Source organism: Enhydra lutris, unplaced genomic scaffold (assembly GCF_002288905.1).
Source record: "Enhydra lutris kenyoni isolate GAN:26980312 unplaced genomic scaffold, ASM228890v2 scaffoldscaffold75, whole genome shotgun sequence".
In the NCBI taxonomy this organism is placed as follows: domain Eukaryota; kingdom Metazoa; phylum Chordata; class Mammalia; order Carnivora; family Mustelidae; genus Enhydra; species Enhydra lutris.
This window is the reverse complement of record NW_019154159.1, coordinates 3,950,351-3,969,067: the sequence shown is the minus strand read 5'-3', so window position 1 is coordinate 3,969,067 and position 18,717 is coordinate 3,950,351. Positions and strand designations below refer to the sequence as shown.

General features: G+C 62.1%; 2 protein-coding genes across 3 annotated transcripts; one reads left to right on the top strand and one right to left on the bottom strand.

Annotated features, from left to right (window-relative positions):
* The first annotated feature begins 464 nt into the window (after nt 1-464).
* Nucleotides 465-3,144, top strand: LOC111160445 (chromobox 8). 2 transcript variants are annotated; one of them, XM_022523579.1, is made up of 5 exons: nt 465-591; nt 993-1,036; nt 1,215-1,280; nt 1,427-1,493; nt 1,956-3,144. In XM_022523579.1, exons 1-5 carry the CDS (start codon nt 523-525, stop codon nt 2,853-2,855), a joined length of 1,146 nt encoding a protein of 381 aa, XP_022379287.1. In that variant the 5' UTR covers nt 465-522; the 3' UTR covers nt 2,856-3,144. The 2 variants fall into 2 exon arrangements, with proteins under 2 accessions (XP_022379287.1, XP_022379286.1); XM_022523578.1 differs by lacking the exon at nt 465-591 and having other exon boundaries at nt 816-1,036.
* Nucleotides 3,145-8,798: 5,654 nt separating this feature from the next.
* LOC111160440 (chromobox 2) lies at nt 8,799-18,184 on the bottom strand. The gene is given in 6 exon segments (XM_022523572.1): nt 8,799-13,118; nt 14,508-14,610; nt 16,931-16,996; nt 17,996-18,039; nt 18,112-18,123; nt 18,125-18,184. Coding segments are annotated over 6 exon segments (1,587 nt in total). The 3' UTR covers nt 8,799-11,816.
* Between the last annotated feature and the right edge of the window lie 533 nt (nt 18,185-18,717).

Genomic DNA, 18,717 nt, shown 5'->3' with positions numbered 1-18,717 from the left:
GAGAGCCCTGGGGGACGCCGAGCACCGGAGGGACAACTTGGTGGCGAGGGAGGGGGCCCCGGCGAGGACAGAGGGTGGACAGCCCCCTCGCCAGCCCCGCAGACTGACAGCGGCCGGGCCCGCCCTCCCCGCTATGTCACTTCCGGCGGCGGCCCCCACCCCCTCGCGCTCTGTCTCTGGAGTAGCCTCGGACTCCGCCCCCTGGCGATTGGAACGCGGGTCACGTAGCAACGCGGGGGAGAAAGGGAGAGGGGCGTGGCCCGGGGCTCGGCCAATCAGCGCGCAGGGGCGCAGGCCCCAGCCGCTCCGCTTTAGCAACGTCGTTAGCAACACGTGGGGCCGGAGGAAGCGCTGGGCGGGAGGGGAGGGGAGAGCGGGCGCGCGGGAGGGGGGCGGGGAGGGAGCGGGCGCGCGGGAGGGGGAGGAGAACTGACGTCAGCGGGAGAGTATTATGGTCTGTCGTGCGCTGGCTGCTGCTTTTCTGCTCCTGGAAGCGGCCAAGGGGGGAAGCGGCGAGTCAACATGGAGCTTTCAGCGGTGGGGGAGCGGGTGTTCGCGGCCGAAGCCCTCCTGAAGCGGCGCATACGGAAAGTAGGTACCTCCGGGCCTCGGACCGAGGCTGGCCGAGCCCTCCCCTCCCGGCCTGTGTTCCCTCCCCCTGCTGCAGCCCAGCTTCCCTTCCCCCAGGTCCCAGCAGCGGCCGCGGCCGTGGCGGCGGCGGCGGCGGCGGCGGCGGCGGCTCAGAGCCCAGGCGCTTTCCTTAGACTTGCAGCGATGCACAGATTGCATGGGTGGGGGGCGGGGTGGGGGGATGGATGCCGGTGCATGCACTTTGTGCAGCGTTTCGTGCAGGGGTGATGCGGCGAGCGCGTGCCTTTCGCGGTGGGATTTCGCGCATTCATTTGGTGCATGCATTTTTTGCATGCATTTCTTGTGTCCTCGTCATGCATTTCTCCCCTTGCACACACGCATTTCCCCCTTTGCATCCGCAGGGACGCATGGAGTACCTCGTGAAATGGAAGGGCTGGTCGCAGAAGTAAGTAGGTTATATGCAATTCTCAGCCCCAGACTGTTGTTCGGGAGGTTTCTTTCTTCCTCTTTTCCCCTTTACGTGGAAATATAGCACAATGCAAGAAAAGTTAGAGACACACACACACACGCCGCTCTTTCCCTGCTCCCGGGACTGACGCCCACTTCTTCCTGATTCCCTCCAGGTACAGCACATGGGAGCCCGAGGAAAACATCCTGGATGCGCGCCTGCTTGCAGCCTTTGAGGAAAGGTACAGGCCCTTTCAAGGCTCAGACCCTCAACTTAGGGACACGGGTCCAGCCTGGACCGGAGTGCCACTAGATTCTTTACTCACACACACACACACACACACACACACACACACACACCCCGTTTCTCTCTCCTTTCTGTCTCTAGGGAACGGGAGATGGAGCTCTATGGCCCCAAAAAGCGAGGACCCAAACCCAAAACCTTCCTCCTCAAGGTAAGATGGCAGTGCCCGGTGGTGGGCGGCAATGTTGTAGTGTGAGTTTTTTGGGAAGGGGGCTCTGAGGGCTTATGGACCTTTGGGGTGTCCGATCATGTTGCTTATTTATAATGTAGGAAGGAGCCCCCAGATGGGCTGTCACCTGGTCAGTGGTGGCGCCAGGGGCTGTCTTGGGGTAAGGGGCTTAGCCACGCTAGGACTGTGCCCACGGCCATCCCCAATTGACATATAATCCAGTACCAGCAAGAAGTGTGCTTGGTGCAAATGGCTGCTTCCAGACGAATTCTCCAGTGTGTCCCCCAGACTGCAGCCCCTAAGCCCCACCCCCACCCATATAGAAATTCTGAGGCATCAGAGGGTGAAGCAGGAAGACCCCCGCTGGAAGAGGGGTCCTGGGGGGAAGTAGGCAGGGGCCCTGCTCTGCTTTTGTCTGCTTTTGACCTGCCTTCTCTCCTGCAGGCCCAGGCCAAGGCAAAGGCCAAAACCTACGAGTTCCGAAGTGACTCAGCCCGAGGCATCCGGATCCCCTACCCTGGACGCGCCCCCCAGGACCTGGCCTCTACTTCTCGAGCTCGTGAGGGCCTTCGGAACATGGGTCTGTCCCCACCAGGAAGCAGCAGCAGCCCTAGCAGTACCTGCAGAGTGGAGCCCCCACGGGACCGGGACCGAGAGCGGGAGAGGGAGCGAGAGCGGGAGCGGGAACGAGAGAGGGAGCGCGAGCGGGAGCGGGGTGCCAGCCGCACGGATGACAAACCCAGCTCACCCGGAGACAGCTCCAAGAAGCGAGGCCCCAAGCCCCGGAAGGAGCTCCTAGACCCCTCGCAGAGGCCCTTGGGAGAAGCCAGTGATGGCCTCGGAGACTACCTCAAGGGCAGGAAGCTGGACGAGGCCCCTTCTGGGGCAGGAAAGTTCCCAGCTGGCCACAGCGTGATCCAGCTGGCCCGGAGGCAGGACTCGGACCTGGCCCAGTGCGGTGTGGCCAACCCCAGCCCGGCAGAGGCCACGGGCAAGCTGGCTGTGGACACCTTTCCGGCCAGGGTCATAAAGCACAGGGCCACCTTCCTGGATGCCAGAGGCCAGGGCACCATGGACCCAGGTGGCCCCCGGGTCCGGCATGGCTCAGGCACCCCCGGCTCTGTGGGGGGCTTGTATCGGGACATGGGGGCCCAGGGGGGAAGGCCCTCCCTCATCGCCAGGATCCCAGTGGCCAGAATCCTGGGGGACCCAGAGGAGGAGTCCTGGAGTCCCTCTCTGACCAACCTGGAGAAGGTGGTGGTCACCGACGTGACCTCAAACTTTTTGACCGTCACCATTAAGGAAAGTAACACGGACCAAGGCTTTTTTAAAGAGAAAAGATGAATTGCTGGGTGGGTGATCCCAGGACGAGAGAGCAGGAGAGTGAGTGGGAGCGCAAACTTGGCATAACGCTTTTTATTTCTGGGTGGGAGGCGGCCTTCTGGCTGGTCCTGTCCCTAACTTCACATGCCCAGCCCTTTCCATTCCTCCTCCCTCCCTTCAGTTTTGGTTGGAAAGATTATCTCTAGAGTTATATTTTCTATTAGATGTAAATATGTTATTTAAGAAAAAATATCTAAATATATATATTTCAACTCTTGAAGTTGTTTTATTTAAACAAGGAGAGAGAGAAAGAGAGACTTAGTGTGGTTTAGTTGGGGCAGATGGGCTGAGTCGCCGCCTCTCGGCCACCCAGGGCACTAGGGAGGTTGGGGACCTGGGTAGTGGACCTCTGATGGTGTCTGGAGGGACTCAGCCTACCCACCTCGCCCCTCCTCCCTTTTCCCACAGCCCCATGGCAGACCCGTGGAACCAAGCAGGACCCGGGTTTTCTCTCTCTTCCCATTGGCCCACCAGGCCAACAAAAGATGGGCTCCCCAATCAGAAAAAAAGGGGGTGGGGTCAGTGTGTTTTGCCTTTTTTTTTTTTTAAAGATTGAGAAGTCTGTTGGTGGGGGGTGGGATATTCACTTGAATAACTTTTGTGTGTGATGTTGAAGGTAAAAGTTGCAGGTGGGCGGGGACCAGCAGATCCCCCCAGGACCACATCAGGAAATGCACTTTACGGGAGCTGACGTGTGTGTGACGCACGCCGATCAGATCGTGTGTATGTCATGTGGACAGAGTCTCCCGGTTCCCTCGATTCCTTTCCTTACTCCACAGAAAGAAAAGAAATCCAGCGAATCTGTTTACATTCCCGAAATGCCAGAATAAACTGGGAGGATTGCATGTCCGTGCCCAGAGTTCGAGACAGTCGTTGTTTTCCAGGAAAAGTGTTTGGGGGTGGACACTCTCCTTTCCGCGTCCTCTAGCCTCGCCTGCAGAAGAGACGGTGGCCCCCGCCTCCCGGCAAGAGTTGGACTGGCCTGCCTCCCTCGGGGAGGGCGGGCCGCCGGCGCTCGCACGGACGCACGGCCAGGCAGGCCCACCCTGCGGGACCACGGAGGGAGGCGCGGCGGCGGGCGAGGCCGGGAGCGGGGGGCTCCGCGACCAGTCCTGGCGGGGAGTGCGGCGGGGGCTCGGGGCTCGGGGCCCGGCAGGACCCGCATCCCCGGCGGCTCCTGCGGGCGAGGGGAAGGAGGGGCGAGGCGAGGTTTTCATCCAAGAATGCGCATCAGAACTTTTGCTTTTTCCTCCCTCCCCCCCTTCTTAAAAGCAAAAGCTATAATTTATAGGCCTTTTCGATTCGCGGAGTGTTCTCTATTTGAACTCGACATTCAAACTCCGCCAAAGGGGGCGGGAGGAGCGGGAGTTGAAAAGAGACGGCCGCGGCGGGGGAGGCCGTGCGCGGCGGCGGGGCCCGGGCGCCCCCGTGCGCTCCAGGGACGCAGAACGCGCGCCCCTCTTTGGACTCGAAAGCACAAATCTGTTCCCCTCCCCCCCAACCCCCCCTTCTCTTCGAGGACTGATCCCTGGCCCCCCCCCCCCCCCCGGCCTCCGCCGCCCTTAAACGGCTAGGAAGATCCGACTGGCCGCTCCTCGTCTAGGGAGGGCGTGGGGGCCCCGCGCGCGGGCGGGAGCACGACTCGGGGCGAGCGAGGCGGGGGGCCGGGGCTGGGGGAGCTTCTGGATGGGGTGCAGGGTGGGAGTTGCAGTCCCGTCCTCCTCCGCACTCCCCACTCCCCGCCTCCCTCTCTCCTCCAGACTTTCTTGCCTTTAGAGAGAGGGGCAAAAAAGAGGAAGACGGTGTACTACGTGATTTTATTTGTTTTTGAATATCAAATTGCGCCTATAAAGAGAAGCCCCCGGAAAGGGGATTTTTATCCGCTCACATTTGTAAAACTGGTATTTTAGACTTTGTATAAAGAAGCGCCGTTGACTAAGTGTATCTACTAAAATGTGGACGCTGTTTTCAGATGAAGCTTCATCGAAGGGACGTGTCTGTCACCCAGTGGACGGTGACTCAGGGACACGTGTCCACCTGGCTGCCGCTTTCCTTTCTCCCGTCCTCTCGTGGCTCCCCTCTCCCTCCCTCGGGGCTGACTCTGCCCCTTCCTTCCGACGTCCCGAGGCCAGCCTGGTTCTGCCCCCGCCGCCCCTCTGTCTGCCGTCTGTCCGTGGCTGTGCGTGTGTGTGTGTCTTCTCCTCTCGCTCTTGCGACGCTGACCTGGGGGTGGGGGTGGGCAGGGGCCAGGGCCGCGTGGCTGGGAGTCTGCAACCGCGCCGGATGTGCGCGTGTGGAGTTTATTTAATTCTAGGATTTGTACAAATCTCCAATCGATCCCCGCCTCAGCTCAAGAGCGAAGCTTCGGTACCTATCTTCTGCGGTCGTGAATGTCTGTATCCAATACCGCTTTCTACGTGTTTAAATATATACTTTGTAAATAGAGACATGTCTCGGTTTTATTGCTTCCCCTTCCCCGCCCCCCACCAGAGGGAACACTGGCCCCGGGAGAAAGGACCCTTTTTTCCAGTCTCATTACCCATCCCACCCACCCCCCACTCACACCCCCATCGGCCCGGAGGATTCCCCCAGCAAAGGCCTGTCCCCAACTCGGGAAACTTCCCCGCTGGGGGAGGGGGGAGAGGTGGGCTCCGGTGGGAGTGGGGTATGCCTCTCCTTAGCCTCCCGGGGAGGTCGTGGTTTTCCTCACCTACGGGATGCACTTCTCTGGGACCCAGGCAGAACTCGGGGACATCAGGAAGATGGGCACGACCTTTAGGGTCCCCTCTCTTCTGATGGGGTTCTCCCGCCCCCCCTCCCGCCGCGCTCCCCACCCCTAGACCGGACGGCGCTGGTCCCTGAGGCCCGGGCGCCCGCAGACTCGAGGCTGGCGGTTCTGGGTCTGCTTCCCGGTGCTGTCGTGGGACCCGCCCCCCAGACCCACCCAGCCTCGCCAGCGCTCCCCGAAATGCAGCGCCTCGCGCCTATTGATTGAGGAATTGAATTCGCGGGTATTGCTAGGCAACTGGCTGCTGGGAGCCGGCGCAGAGCACGCTGATGTGATTAGTGAACCTGGCGCTGCCGCCGAGCAGCCCCGCGCCCCCGCCCCCCCGCCAGCCTCTCCGTCCCCGGTCTTCTTGGGGTGTAGAAGCCCCAACGCCAGGAGAGGCGCGGTCGGGGGAGACCAGAGCTCAGGGTGGGGATGGGGGTTCTTGGCCCTTCCGGGCGGAAGACTTTGCAGGGCGCTGACGTGGGGAGGCTTGGGAGAGCCACCTTCCGGACCCCAAGGCGGCCATGGCATTGTCCCAGTCCCACCCCTGTAGGCACCCCACCCTCGCACCTTGTGGCGCAGAGAAGCGCAGACCTGGGCACACCGGCAGAGCGCGAAGGGAGGGGCGTGGGGACGCTTTCGCCCGCGCATCTCCAGTCTTTGGCCAACCGATTGGGGACCCCGCCCTTGGCGGTGCTCTCCGCGCCTCTTTCCCCAGTTCTGAGAGCTGAGTGGGAGGATCGGGGAGGGAGCGAGCGACTGGCGCTGGGGATCGGGGCAGCGGGTCATGGGGCGTTGAGTGCCCTTTGGACTTGAAGGGCCTGCGGCCGCGGGGGGCAGAGTCAGGGGCGGGGATGGAGTGGGGTGGCTTGGCGAGGGGCTCCACGGGAGGCCAGCCCCTGAGCGGCGGCCCAGCTGCTCGGTCGGGACTCCCTCAGGCGACCTCTCCTGGGTGTTTGGGCAGCGGAGGGGACTGGTGTCTAGGCAGATGGGAGGGTGCCCACTCTGTCCCCTTTCCCTGGCTGGCTGGCCACCATCCACCTCGGCTTTGACCAGGAGCTCCTTGCGCTGTACCCGTTCCCTGGACAGGCTCTCCAGGGACCAGGTGCGGAGACCTCTGCCCGCGGGGCTGCCTCGGCCCTGGGTCGGCTCCCCTGCTCCCTAGGGCAGGGTCGGCGGCTGTGGCCGCCGCTGGCTGAACTGGAATCTTTATGGCTCCGTGGAGCGCGGCGGATCGAATCCATTTTTCTGTCCCTTTGATACTTACAACGCACCGATCCCAGTCGAGGCTCTGTGCCGCCCGCCAGAGACCCGACGGCGAGAAGGCCGGCAACCAGCGCCTTGGGGGCTCATGCTCTGACTTCCTACTCTCGCCAAAAAGCCCTCCGGGCCCAGAGGGGCCTCGATCCAGCCGCAGTCTGAGATGCGAGCCGCTCAGTGTTTGGCGGCGCTCCGCGGCGTCCAGCCTTAGGGGCCTGGACACTGGGGCCGGGGCTTTCTTCCGCAGACTTCGAAGATGGAGGCTTTCGGCGGCACCTGGGAGCTGTCGGGTGGGGGTCGCGCACTTCGGCTCCCCGGGGCAGCTGGGAGCCCGAGGTGGGGAACGTCCCCTGCGCGACCCAAGAGCCGGAGGCTCCAAGTCCGCGGGCAGCGCGCGCCCTCTGGAGGCGACGGCCTCTGTCCCTCTGCCGGCGCCGCCCCCTCCGGGGTTTTGGATTAGCGGAGCGCTCGGGCCGGTGCCTTTCTGGGCCTCCAGAGGAGCGGGGAAAGCTGCGGCAGAGCACGCCGCGGTGGGCCACGGTGGGCGCGCCCTCTGCGCCCTCCCTCGCGGGCAGGAAGGGGGTGTTCGGCCGCCGGGATCCTCTAAGCCTTGCTGAGCAGTACTGCCGGGCGCCCTAGGCTGGACCCCGCGGCGCGGGGCTGAGGACGGGGGAGGCCGCGGGCCGGGTTGGGCCCCTTGGCAGCCCAGCCCATTCTTCTGGGAAGGCGGTGGATTAGGCCATCAGATCAGCCGCGCAGAAACGAACAAAGGCCGCTGTGGGTCAGGGCCCCGCACCCGTCTGGCGGAGGCTCTGGAGACAGGGGCTCCCACGGAAAGCCCGGTTGGCCACCGGGGGCAGCGCGGTGCCCACTTCTTTCCGGCCATCCCTGCCCCCCTTCTGCGGCTCTCAAAAGCCAGAAGCCAGCAAGGCAGGCGTCATTCCTGCCCACCTTCCTTTTCCAGAACAAAACGGCCCCAGCCTCTCTGCAGGGGCAACAAAGACAGCAGGCCTGCGGCCTTGTCCCCCAGGAGCTGCACTTCCAATCCCCGGGCCTTTTCTGGAGTGGGTCACATTTCTGTTTGTAGCGAAAACCTCCTCAGGAGGGAAAACATTCAGGCCTTCGCCCCAACTAGCGTGCCAACGAAGGCCAACATACAGGTCCAACTTCTGTCACTTCAAAGGGAGCTTGCGTCTCCCTGCAGGCTGAAATTTATGAACAAATTCAGGCCGAGGGTGATGCAAACCTTGAAGGCCCAGGGAAGGTTCTAGAATAGGCAAACCACCTCCTTCTTATGAGCGGAGTTAGGACTACAGTGGCACCCATGACTCCAAACCTCTGGAGCAAATCCCCTGGGGTTTTTGAGCTATGTCCTTTTCAAAGAGGTAGCCCAGGAGGGGACTCAAGGGGTCATGGAACTTTCCAGCACAGTGTCTTTGGGGTTAACTTGAAGTATCACTTTCTGGGAAAGGTCTCAAAGTGAGTTTATGATGTCGGGCAGCGTCCCTGGCCTCTGTCCACTAGATATCAGGGACAGTGACACCCCTGCCCCCAAGGTGTGACCACCAGAATCACGTCCAGTCGTGGCCAAATTGCCCTTTGTGAACTGCTGGTGTAGGGGTCACAGTCGTAACCAACCCGACCCCTTTGCCTAGAGAAAAACACCCTTTTCCACGCTCCAGGAAGGGGCTAACCCTTTCCTGAAGCCTTAGATGTTTTGGTCCCTCAGTTCAGTCCACATCCAGAGTGTTTTGCCTCCAGAAAGGGGATGTGAAGAGAGACTACTATTTCCAGGCATCACGCAGGATATAAACCAGGCTGACAAAGTTAAAAAAAATTTTATTGGTATACTAAAAGTTAACAGAAAGTAAGACAAACCCTGACACCACTTGCTAATGTCTTTCCCCTGCAAAATAAATTAACATCAGAAACCAGAAAACAAACCTGTAACCTAGGCCTAGTGTTAGTTTTCCAAAAATACTAGAAAAGCAACAGAATCTTTAAATGTACTTGAGCAAAAATCTGGTCATCTAGGCACTACCTCGCCCCTCCTCCCACCCCCTCCCCTCAAACCACCACCGGCTTCCTGGGGGAAGCATTTTCTCTACCTGGTAGGTCCTGATTGAATAAGGGGGCTGGGCTGCTGTCCTGCTTCAACAAAGATCTTAAGCTTCCCGGGGCAATCACATACTCACTCTTTTAAAAAAGCAAACAACAGCCATAGTTTAAAGCAATCAGAAGTGGCATACATGAATGATTTTTTTTTTTTTAATTAAAAAACACAAATCAAGCCAGCAATTGGTCCAAAAGCTCTGGGCCTCCCTGTTTCCCCTTAATGAAACCTCTAGGCCCAGAGCCCTCTTGGTCAGGTCAGAATTTTGAGTGTAACCAAAACAAGGCACACTCTTTTTGGTACCAAAAAAATATATATAAAAATATGTCAAGCCCTCTTAAGAATAGGACAGACTGGCCACTTCTTCCTAGCCATGACAGACACGCAAACAAAGACACGACGGGATTAAAACGCCCAGTCAGGCTACACCGCGAGGCAGCCCCTGTAGGGAACCCTGCACAGTCCATGACTCTCCGGTCAGACGTGGCTGATGCCCAGCCACGCACGGACACGCACACACACATAGCAGCAAATAAAAAAGCACAACTTTTATTGGTAAACGTGACAACCAACTCTCCAGCCCAGGCGGTCACACCAACACGTGTGTGCACGGACACACACACACACACGCACACACCCTTTTAAACATGAACCACATGGAGTCACAAGCACCAGAAAAAAACACAACAGTAAGAAACCAAAAGCCCACACAACACAGCAAGAAGGCAAAGTGGCTGGGAGTGAGGTGCGGCAGGGTCAACTTTGGGACTGAAGTAGCTGGTAAACAGAAAGGCACCACGTCGGGGTTTGGAGACCTGGCTGCCGAGGACGTCAGGTCAGCTCCAACAAGCGTTTAACCAGTGGCCCGCGGAAACACAGGGTGGCCCCAAGGGCTTGGAGGGCGGCTGGTGGCCTGGCTCGGGGGCTCTAAGGCAGCACGGCAGCTGCAAAACTTGGAAGCCAGCAGCCCCTCCCCCCAGGGCCAGGCAGCCGGGAGGAGCCCCTCGATTTACAGCCAGGGAGCATCGGGGTATCCAGGAACCAGAGGGGAAGCTGGGGTCAGCGGCCCAGAATGCTGGGATCCCTCTCTTCCAGACTGTGCAGGGAGCTGCAGCCTCTCCCCCCACCTCCTGGGAGAGGACGGAGGAGGGAGCAAGTCTCCTCTCTCCTGCCCGCTCTGGTTCCAGCCGGGTCACCTGGGTAGCTCCGCCCTCCGACCTGCCGAGATGGGCCCTGCTCCCGCCGTGGCCCAGCAAGGCTACTGCACAGGAGACCAGAAGCTGCACACAGACACCCCTTGGCAAGTTCCCGGACACGGCCTGTCCCCAAAGGCACACTGTTGAGACGGACTCACAGCACCAGCCGTCTCTTGTATTTGGTGCAGACGGGGAGGGACAAGGGAGCGGGGGTCTGGCAGGGCTGCCCCTTAGAAAGTTGAGCCCACCGCGTGAGCCTGGGGTCCCCTGCGATCAAGGCAACAGGACAGAGGGAATGCCCACACCTGCTGGCTGGCTTCCGACAACCACTGAGGCCGAAGAGGACCCCGCACCTCCACTTTTCTCTTGGCATCACAGAGACCCGGTGACCCTGCTCCTTGAGCCACCTTTCTGCCACAAGCCACACCAGGCTCGTCCCGGACTCAGCCCATCTGGGGGCAGGCGGTCAGGCTGGTGGATCCAGCCTCTCCAGGGGCCCTCTGCCAGGGGTAGGGGGAATGCTCAGATTGTGCCCTGCTTCCAAATGGTCCGGGTACACAGCTTCACAGTGGGGAAGGAGCATGTGGAATCCCCAAAGGTGGGAGGGATTGTCAGGGAAGGCGCTGCCCGCCCACTGTGGCAGAGGGTGGCACGGTGGCCGCTGCCAGACACCTGTCCCAAGCCCGAAGCCAGCAGGCCATGGAGGGTGCGTCTAACTCCAGCAACTGCCCACACTCCCACCTTCCACAGTTTCTCAGAGGCAGCGTGTGGGGCCACAGCTGTCCTTGCACAGAACAGCAGAAAGGAGGGCAGCCAAAGTGACACCCTTCTGCTTCTGCTCCCCAGAAACAGGAGGTTCTAGTGGAACAGCTCTGGGACCAGCCTGCTCCTGGTTCGTGCTGACCTCCCGCCAGCACTAGGGCACTGCAGTTGTTAATCTGAACCGGAATTACAGATCACCAAGGGATGCAGCCCACACCTGTTCCACATTTAGGCTGCAGCCTTGAGCTGTTGGCACGGGACAGGGCCAAGGACAAGGCCCCTGGTCCTCGGCAGTCAGGCACCGTTCTGCAGGGATCCTGATGGGTGATGTCCCTTACCTGCCCCCTGGCCCATCTTGACAAACCTAGTTGAGCCCTGGAGCAGTCCCCAGAGGCCCCCACCCCAGTCCACGTTGCTTCCCCACCACCGGGTAAGAACTACCGAGCGGATCCCTCCTCTAACAGCTGTGCCCCCCCGGAAATCCAGGGGAAAGCTGACCCCCACCCTGTCGTCACAGGCCGGGCAGGGCAGTTCCAACAGCAAACAGGGGACGGCCTTGAGGAACGTTCGGCCCGAGATGCAGGAGGCAGATTTCTTGAGGCACGTGGGAAGGCCCAGAGGTAGGAACAAGGGCAAGGCCAGGCCTTGGCAAGGCATCAAGGTACTCCCCTGCCTGAAAACACAGGCAGGGCTGGGGCAAGTCCCTCCAAGCCTGCCCTGGAAGGAAGCCACCCCGACCCCAGAAAGGGCCTGGGGGTGCAGGGCTGTTATCGAAGCAAAACTAGAGGCCAGAGAAGGACAGGCCAGAGCTGGGTGGGGCTTCAGTAATGTCTCAGGCTGAAGAAGCCCACGCTGGTGGGGGACTCCTTCACCGTGACGGTGATGAGGTTGGCAGTGACGTCGGTGACGAAGACGTGCTCGATGAGGCTGCGGGTGGGCTTCCAGTCCTGGCTGGTCTGGACAGACACGGATGGGTTCTGCTTGGCGCCGGGTGGCGAGGCTGAGCCAGGGTCTGAGTCGGAGCTGCTCTCCTCCCCGGCGCTCAGCTCTGCCGCCAAGGCCGCCTTGCGTCCTTCCCCAGGGGCTGTGTGGCCCTCCTGACTGCCGGGGGCCGCGCTACCCCTCACACAGTCCCTCTTGCCCGCGGACGTGGGCAGAGCCGTCACCCTAGAGGACAGCTTCTCCCTCTTGCTGCCGTCGGAAGGCATGGCCGCCCCGCTCCCCCCGGTGGGGCCACCCACGACGCTCTTCCCCACGGCTGGGCTGGTGGCGGGGACACCCTTGCCGGCTGTGGCATGGCGGGCGACCATGCCCACCCCCGCTGTGCCATTCTTGACACTCTGTAAGTCCAAGACCTGGAGGCTCAGCTCCTGGGTGGGTGCAGGCTGGGGGCCCAGGCACGCTGCAGGGCCCTTGCTGCTACTGTGGACATAGGGGGGCCCCCCAGCGCTTCCCCCTTTCTGCTCCACGGCCCCACTGCTGGGGGCCTTTGGGACTTTGCTTCCTGGGGAGCTGATCCCCAGCGCCCCCTTCTGTGTCCTCACCTTGAGGTCCAGCCCGAGGCCGCACTTGCCGGCGGTCTGGGCCTTGAGGGCCAGTCTGCTGGTGGCCTGGGCCTGGCTCTGGCTCATTCGGTTCATGTAGTGGACGATGGAGCTCTGCCAGCTGATGCCGCCCCGGCTGGGGCTGCCGGCCATGCCCTTCATCAGGCTGGCCAGGTTCTCTGGGGTGGCCATGGCGCTGGGGCCACCACAGGCCTCCTTGGCGTGGGCCTTCAGGGCGGCCAGGCCGGCCGCGGGGGCGCTGAGCGGAGGGGGCAGCTTGCCAGCCGGCGCCCCCAGGTCCTTCCGGGCGGCCTTCAGCGCCTTGGCCAGGTTCACGGGTCTTCGGGCCGCCTTCTGCTCCGGAGGCAGGGGCTTGCGGCCTCGCTTCTTCCGGATGGGATCCTTCAACTCGGGCTTGGCCACCAAGATCTGGGCCTTCTTCTGAGGCACCGGGTGGGTCTCACGGCCCCGGGGACCCCTCTTGGCATCTAAGTCACTGTCGTCCTCTTCGTCAGAGGAGGTGGAGGAAGACGTGGACGAAGACGAAGAGCTGCTGGACTTGGAGGGAGCGTCGGGCTCCTGCAGAGACAGAGCACAGACGTGGTCACTGCCTGGAAGGCCGGGCCCCGGGGCCGTCGGGACACCTCCACGCGGAGACCGCGCCGGTGGCTGCCACACTAGAGACGCAGCCAGGAGGGAGTGAGGCCTCGCCGGCCTGTTCCAGAAGAGATCGGAAAAGCCCTTGTGAGATTCCACGAGATGCAGTTAGAAGCAGAATGAGTGGAACAAAGAACAGGCGGTTTGTGAAACCGGAGCAGAGGAACGAAGCAAAGAGCTGTGCGCGGTCAAGGCCCGGGCGGCACGGCCTTGAAGGGGGCCGCTGGGCCGGCTGCAGGCTCCCCCACAGAGGGAAAGGGAAGTGCCGAGCTTACGAGCCAGACAAAGTCACGTGTGGACGTGCTTGTAATCTGAAGCAAGAGGACATCCTGCTCCAGCCCTCCCACTTCCAAAGCGGACCCCTTCAGAACATTCCAGCACACAGGAGAGTGAAAATGCTGCCTGCTGTCTTCTGTCTCACCGGGCCCGCGCTTCCACGGCCACCCGTTAGGGAGACAGAGCCAACGCTGGCTCCCTGCTGCCCTCAGCCCAGCACGATCCAGTCCAACCCGGGGCTCCAGAACCTCCTTGCCCAGCCAGGCCTCCCCGCCTCGATGGTCTCCGGCTGGTCACCCCAGCTGATGAGAGCCCGAGGGCACAGGACCCCCCCTTGCTCCCACCGTCCAACTCGAAAGGAAGATGTGAAGATGAGAGTGGGATGTGCGGACCAGCCAACAAGCCTTAAGGTGAGGTTGTCACAGCCTCCCAGAAGGGCGGCTTTTGTCTGTGACCGAGCTCTTGGCCACACTGTGTAGGGCTCCAGGTCCTGGGGCAGTGCCCTCGAGAAAGGAATCCCAGACACACCCCAGACTGGGGCCGTGACCCTTTTCTCCATCCTCCTTCTGAACTGAAGAAAGGGCACAGCCCTGGACCCCAAGCGTGCGTCCCCGTGGCTGCCCTGGTTCACTGTGTCTACTCGGCGAACCTACGAGCACCTACTGTGTACATAATTCCTGGTCTTTTCTGTGCCTGCGAGAAAGTGCTTAGCAGCCAAGTCTGACCCTGCCGTCCACTGGAAAGGAGTGTGGAAGGGACAACAAATGAACAGGAAACCAGCCCTGGAGGGGATCAGCCCTCCCCGCAGAGGGACAGGCACCAAGGGGGAGGGGAGCAGGGGCTCGCTGCTGCCTCCTGCTGGCAGAGGCATAGAGCCACCAGCAAGGAAGAAGGCAGGAGGCCCTCCTGAGCCAGGGAGACCGAGAAAGCAGCTGTGGAAGAGCCAGCCGGACACCCAGTCCTGAGCCCTCCACCCTCCTGCGCAGAGGGGGTGCGGGAGGTAAGTGGCCACGTGGGTGGTAAGCGGCTACTCACCTTGAGTCTGGAGTGCCGGCTACAGGACACCACCGTGTGCTTCCTCGGCCGGCCCCGGGGCCGCTTGCCTCTCTTCCGGCTCTGCACCTCCTTCTCATGTTCCCTTGAGACAGTCACCAGTCAGGCGCGGGAAGCCCCGTGCGCACACCCTCTCCCACCACACGGGAACCCCAAGCCCCCAAACACCACCCCCAACCGACGCTCCGGGCCCAACGTAGCTTTTCCCCAGCCCCACTGCAGAAACACGGCCACTCGTAACGCACCCGAGTCAGACGTCCAGACTCTCTTTTTCCCAGTACAGTATCAGCTTTTTACCTATCGGTTTCATTTGCCTTTGGGTAAAGCTGAGTGAAAGACATCTCAGCAAAGCAGGGAAAGGAACAGCTCTCCGGTTTCTCCGACTCCTCTTCAGACAGCCCTGTGCTAAGCCCGGCCGCTTTCCCCAGGGAGAATGTTTCACGGAACTTCTAGAACACAGCCTGCTAGAAGGAGCCTTAGTTGTCACACGGCCCAAGCCCAGCACTCCAAACAAGTGTGCTGCACGGGTGGACAAGGACCACTGGCCCCAGCCTCTGTCTCTCTAATCTGTGAGCCCCGGTCCCGGGAACTAAGGGCTCTGGTCCCATCGCGCACTCTGGTCTTCCCAGAGCCGGTGCCCCAGCTCCCTCTCCCATTTCCTTTTCCTGACACTCCTCTGTTCCTAGAACGCGTCTGGTGTCTGATCCTGCTGTGGCTGGAGCTCAAAGCCCGCACCTCTGGGATGACACGTTTAATCAGCTCCCAGCTCCCGGAACTCGGGGTTACGAAGCCAAGAAAGCTGCTTCCAGCCCCACCCCCAGAGAAAGCTTGTATTTCAGGCCACCCCCGGGAAGACGCTGATCTGGAAAAGCTTCCCAGTAATTAAAAGGGGCAACCAGTCATCTCACTGGGGCCTGGAACGCCATCGCTTAAAGAACCCAATTAGTACACCAGACAGAGCTCCCAGTCTCCAAAGCAGCCCTGAACTGTCACAGAAGGGCAGGGCTTTCCCCTGGGTCTCTTCTGCTGACACACTAACCTGCACCCTCAGATTGTGAACCCCACACCTGCCCTTACAAATCTCCCCCGGCCCCACCACGCACAGGACGGCCAGCTCCTAGTTTCGGGGTGGGGGTGTCTTCTGGGTGCACAGGGGGAGACACCCACTTCCCTGACTTCTCTTCCCCATGATGTAAGCCAGACCACCCCACGCTTGTTTTCAACTCTCACACCGCCTGCCTATTTCAGCCTAGTTCTCGTCTGCTGTGCGGTAACCAAAAAGGACGCACACCCCCTCAGCAGTTAGGGTGCTGTCTTGCGGAGAAATGGACCAGCTCCCTTCACCCCCTCCCCCCAGGCTTAAAAATTACAAATTCAACAAAAGACAATCAGATTACTGATAAGCTTTTCCAAAGGTACAGAGGAAAGCATACGCTGGCCTCGTCCCTCCTAACTCTGCCCAAAGCCCAGCTTTACCTGCTGCCCACTGCCACGGCCTCTTGGAGAAGACCCCAAATGTCGCTCTAGTGTGGGGGTAAAAAGTGGACCAGAGAACAAGCTGGTCAGATTGACCCCAAATGGGAAACCTTCTGAGCGACTCATTTAACTGCGTCTAGCAACAGGGTAACCCGCAGCAAAGTCTGCACCCCCCGCTCCTGGCAGTGTGCTCAGGGACATCGCTCCCTGGACCCTCCTGCCAGGACAGCTGGCCCCTCCGTCACCTGCCCCTCGCCTCCCTTTTGCCTACCTCAAGGTCTCTCCTAAACCAACTCTCCTATCTAAAAATAGAGATGACATCTAAAATTACAGAAGTAGGTCTGTCCCCCGAGACCGGCAAGGGAGCTCCCCCGCCCGGGTACCACCTGTTTCGCAGCCTAAAGATAAATAATGTGTCGTTTCCGGTACAGAACCCACTAACTTTCTGCTGTGCTGCTCCGGCTCCCTCTCTGGGCCTCCCCTTGCTCAGCAGCACCCTCAGGCAGCACTGGGCGGCCAGGCCACCATTTTTATGGCAAACCTGCGATCCTGGTTTTTATTAGTGCCGTTGGCAAATGACTCAACAGCAAAGGCCAACAAGAGAAGGCAGAACTTTTCAGGAAGGAACCAAGAGGGTTCATTTTTGCAAGACTGGCCAGCAGAAAGACCCCGAGCGGCAGTGACGCGGTGACTTCTGAGCTCTGGACATGATGCCGGCCAGGCCAGCTGACGGAAGGTCGGGGAGGGGTTCATCTGGGACCTCAAAGCTGGCCCCACCCCTACAGACCACCACCCCAGGGGGAGGCCCTCAGACCACAGCCCAGGCCCAGGACCCCTGCAAGGCCGGCTTGGCCCTGAACCACCATACGACAGGCCACAGGTCTCCCCAACATTCTCCCCCTTCCCACGCGTGCTGTTAACGTTCTCACTTCTTCTGGAAGGCCAGGAGCAGCCTTGGGTCCAGGATATTCTCCTCTGGCTCCCAGCTGTTGTGTCTGGAAAAGCAAAAAGCAAGGAGTCAAGACACACCAGGCCCTGGCAGGCCACTTCAGGAAACAGCTGGAAAGGGCCCGCCCCCTCGCCCTGAATCCCTGCTGATGGCAAGGGCATCGCGGTGCTGTGGCAGAGTCCCCCCAAACCCCACCCACGCCTAGGTCGGTTTCTGCAGACTGGGGGCCTTAAGGCCACCACCTCAGCCTCAAATTCCAAGGGAAACCACCACCTCAGCCTTCAACTAACTAGCACTCGGCCTCAGGAAAACTCCACGGTCTCCCCCGGGAGGAAAACAAATCCCAATAAAATGGGAAGTTGCCGGGAGGGAAGCCCCCAAAGCCTGGCCCGGATCCAGCGAGGGAAGGGAAGGCCGCTCCAGGATGCAGGGAGGGGAAGGCGGGGGGTGGGGGGGCACAGGAGCGCAGCCCAAAGATTACGAACAATGTGGCCTGCGCCCAAGCGAGCGCGGGCCGGGGCACCGGGAGGGGAGGGCGAAGAAAGAGAAGTGCGGAGCGGGGAGAAAGGGGGAGCGGGTGTGCCCGAGGGGCTGCAAACAGAGCCCCTTCCGGGGATGCCAAGTCCCCTTCCTTACTTTAAGCAGGGGGAAAAGGAGCCCTTCCATCCATCAATAGGAAGCTCAGGTTACAGCGGGGAAATATGGACGGGAGGAGGGGGGTTCGCGTCCCGCGGGGAGGGCTGAGGCGGGCCGGGGGCGCAGGCAACAAATGCGCGCGGGAGGACGGGAGGAGCGCGCAGCGCGGGAGGGAAGCGGGCCGGGGCGCGGGGCCCGGGGTCAGCCGGAGGGGCTTCCGGCAAAGGCCGCCCAGCCCCGCGCCCCGCGGGCCCGTAAACAAAGGGCGGCCCCGCGCAGGCTGCGCGCCCCCTTCCCGCCGAGCCCGCGGGGACCCCGCGAACTTCCCGCCCAGCGCGCGGACGCCCCCGCCCCCCGGGCCCGAGGCGGCGCGGGCGGGAAGGCGGGCGCCGCGCCGCGGGGGACTCACTTGGAGGACCAGCCGCGCCACTTGACCAGGTACTCCAGCTTGCCCTGCGGGGAGAGAAGAGGCGCGTGAGCCGGGGCGGGCGGGCGCGGGGCAGGCGCGGGCCGGGCCGCACGCACCTTGCGGAGCCGCCTTGCTCAGGATGCACTCGGCGGCGAAGACCTGCTCGCCGACGCTGCTCAGCTCCTCCATGCTGCCGCGCGCGCCCGCCCCGACCGCGGCGCCCGCCGCTCCCCACGCCCCGCACCGCCGCCGCCGCCGCTGGCCCAGCCGCCGCCGCCGCCGCCGCGCGCCCCGCCGGCCGCACACAAAGCACCGCCCCCGCCCCGCGCTGGGCCCGCCCCGCGCACGCGCACCGCCGCCGCGCCCCCGCGCCGCGCCCGCCCCCGCGGGCCGCCCTGCTCCGGCGCCGGCATGGGTGCGCGGGGGCGGGCGCGGGGCGGGGCGCGCATTGTTCGCGGCGGGCTCGGCCTGGCGCGCTGTGCTGGGGTCCCGCGCGCGCCGGGGCCGGGCCGGGTCTCGGGCGCCGGCCGGTCTCTCGCCGGCTGGCATGGGCGCCCGGGGGCCTGGGACCCGGGGGCCGCGCGCCCGCGGGGCGCCGCCCTTCGAGCTTCGCTTTCCGGGCAAAGGGCCATTGTTCAGGCCCGAAGGGGGGAAGTGGGCCGCTTCCTGCCCCGGCCTCCGAGGGGCGCTGCTGCGGGGCCCCTCCCGGGCTCTCCCCTTCG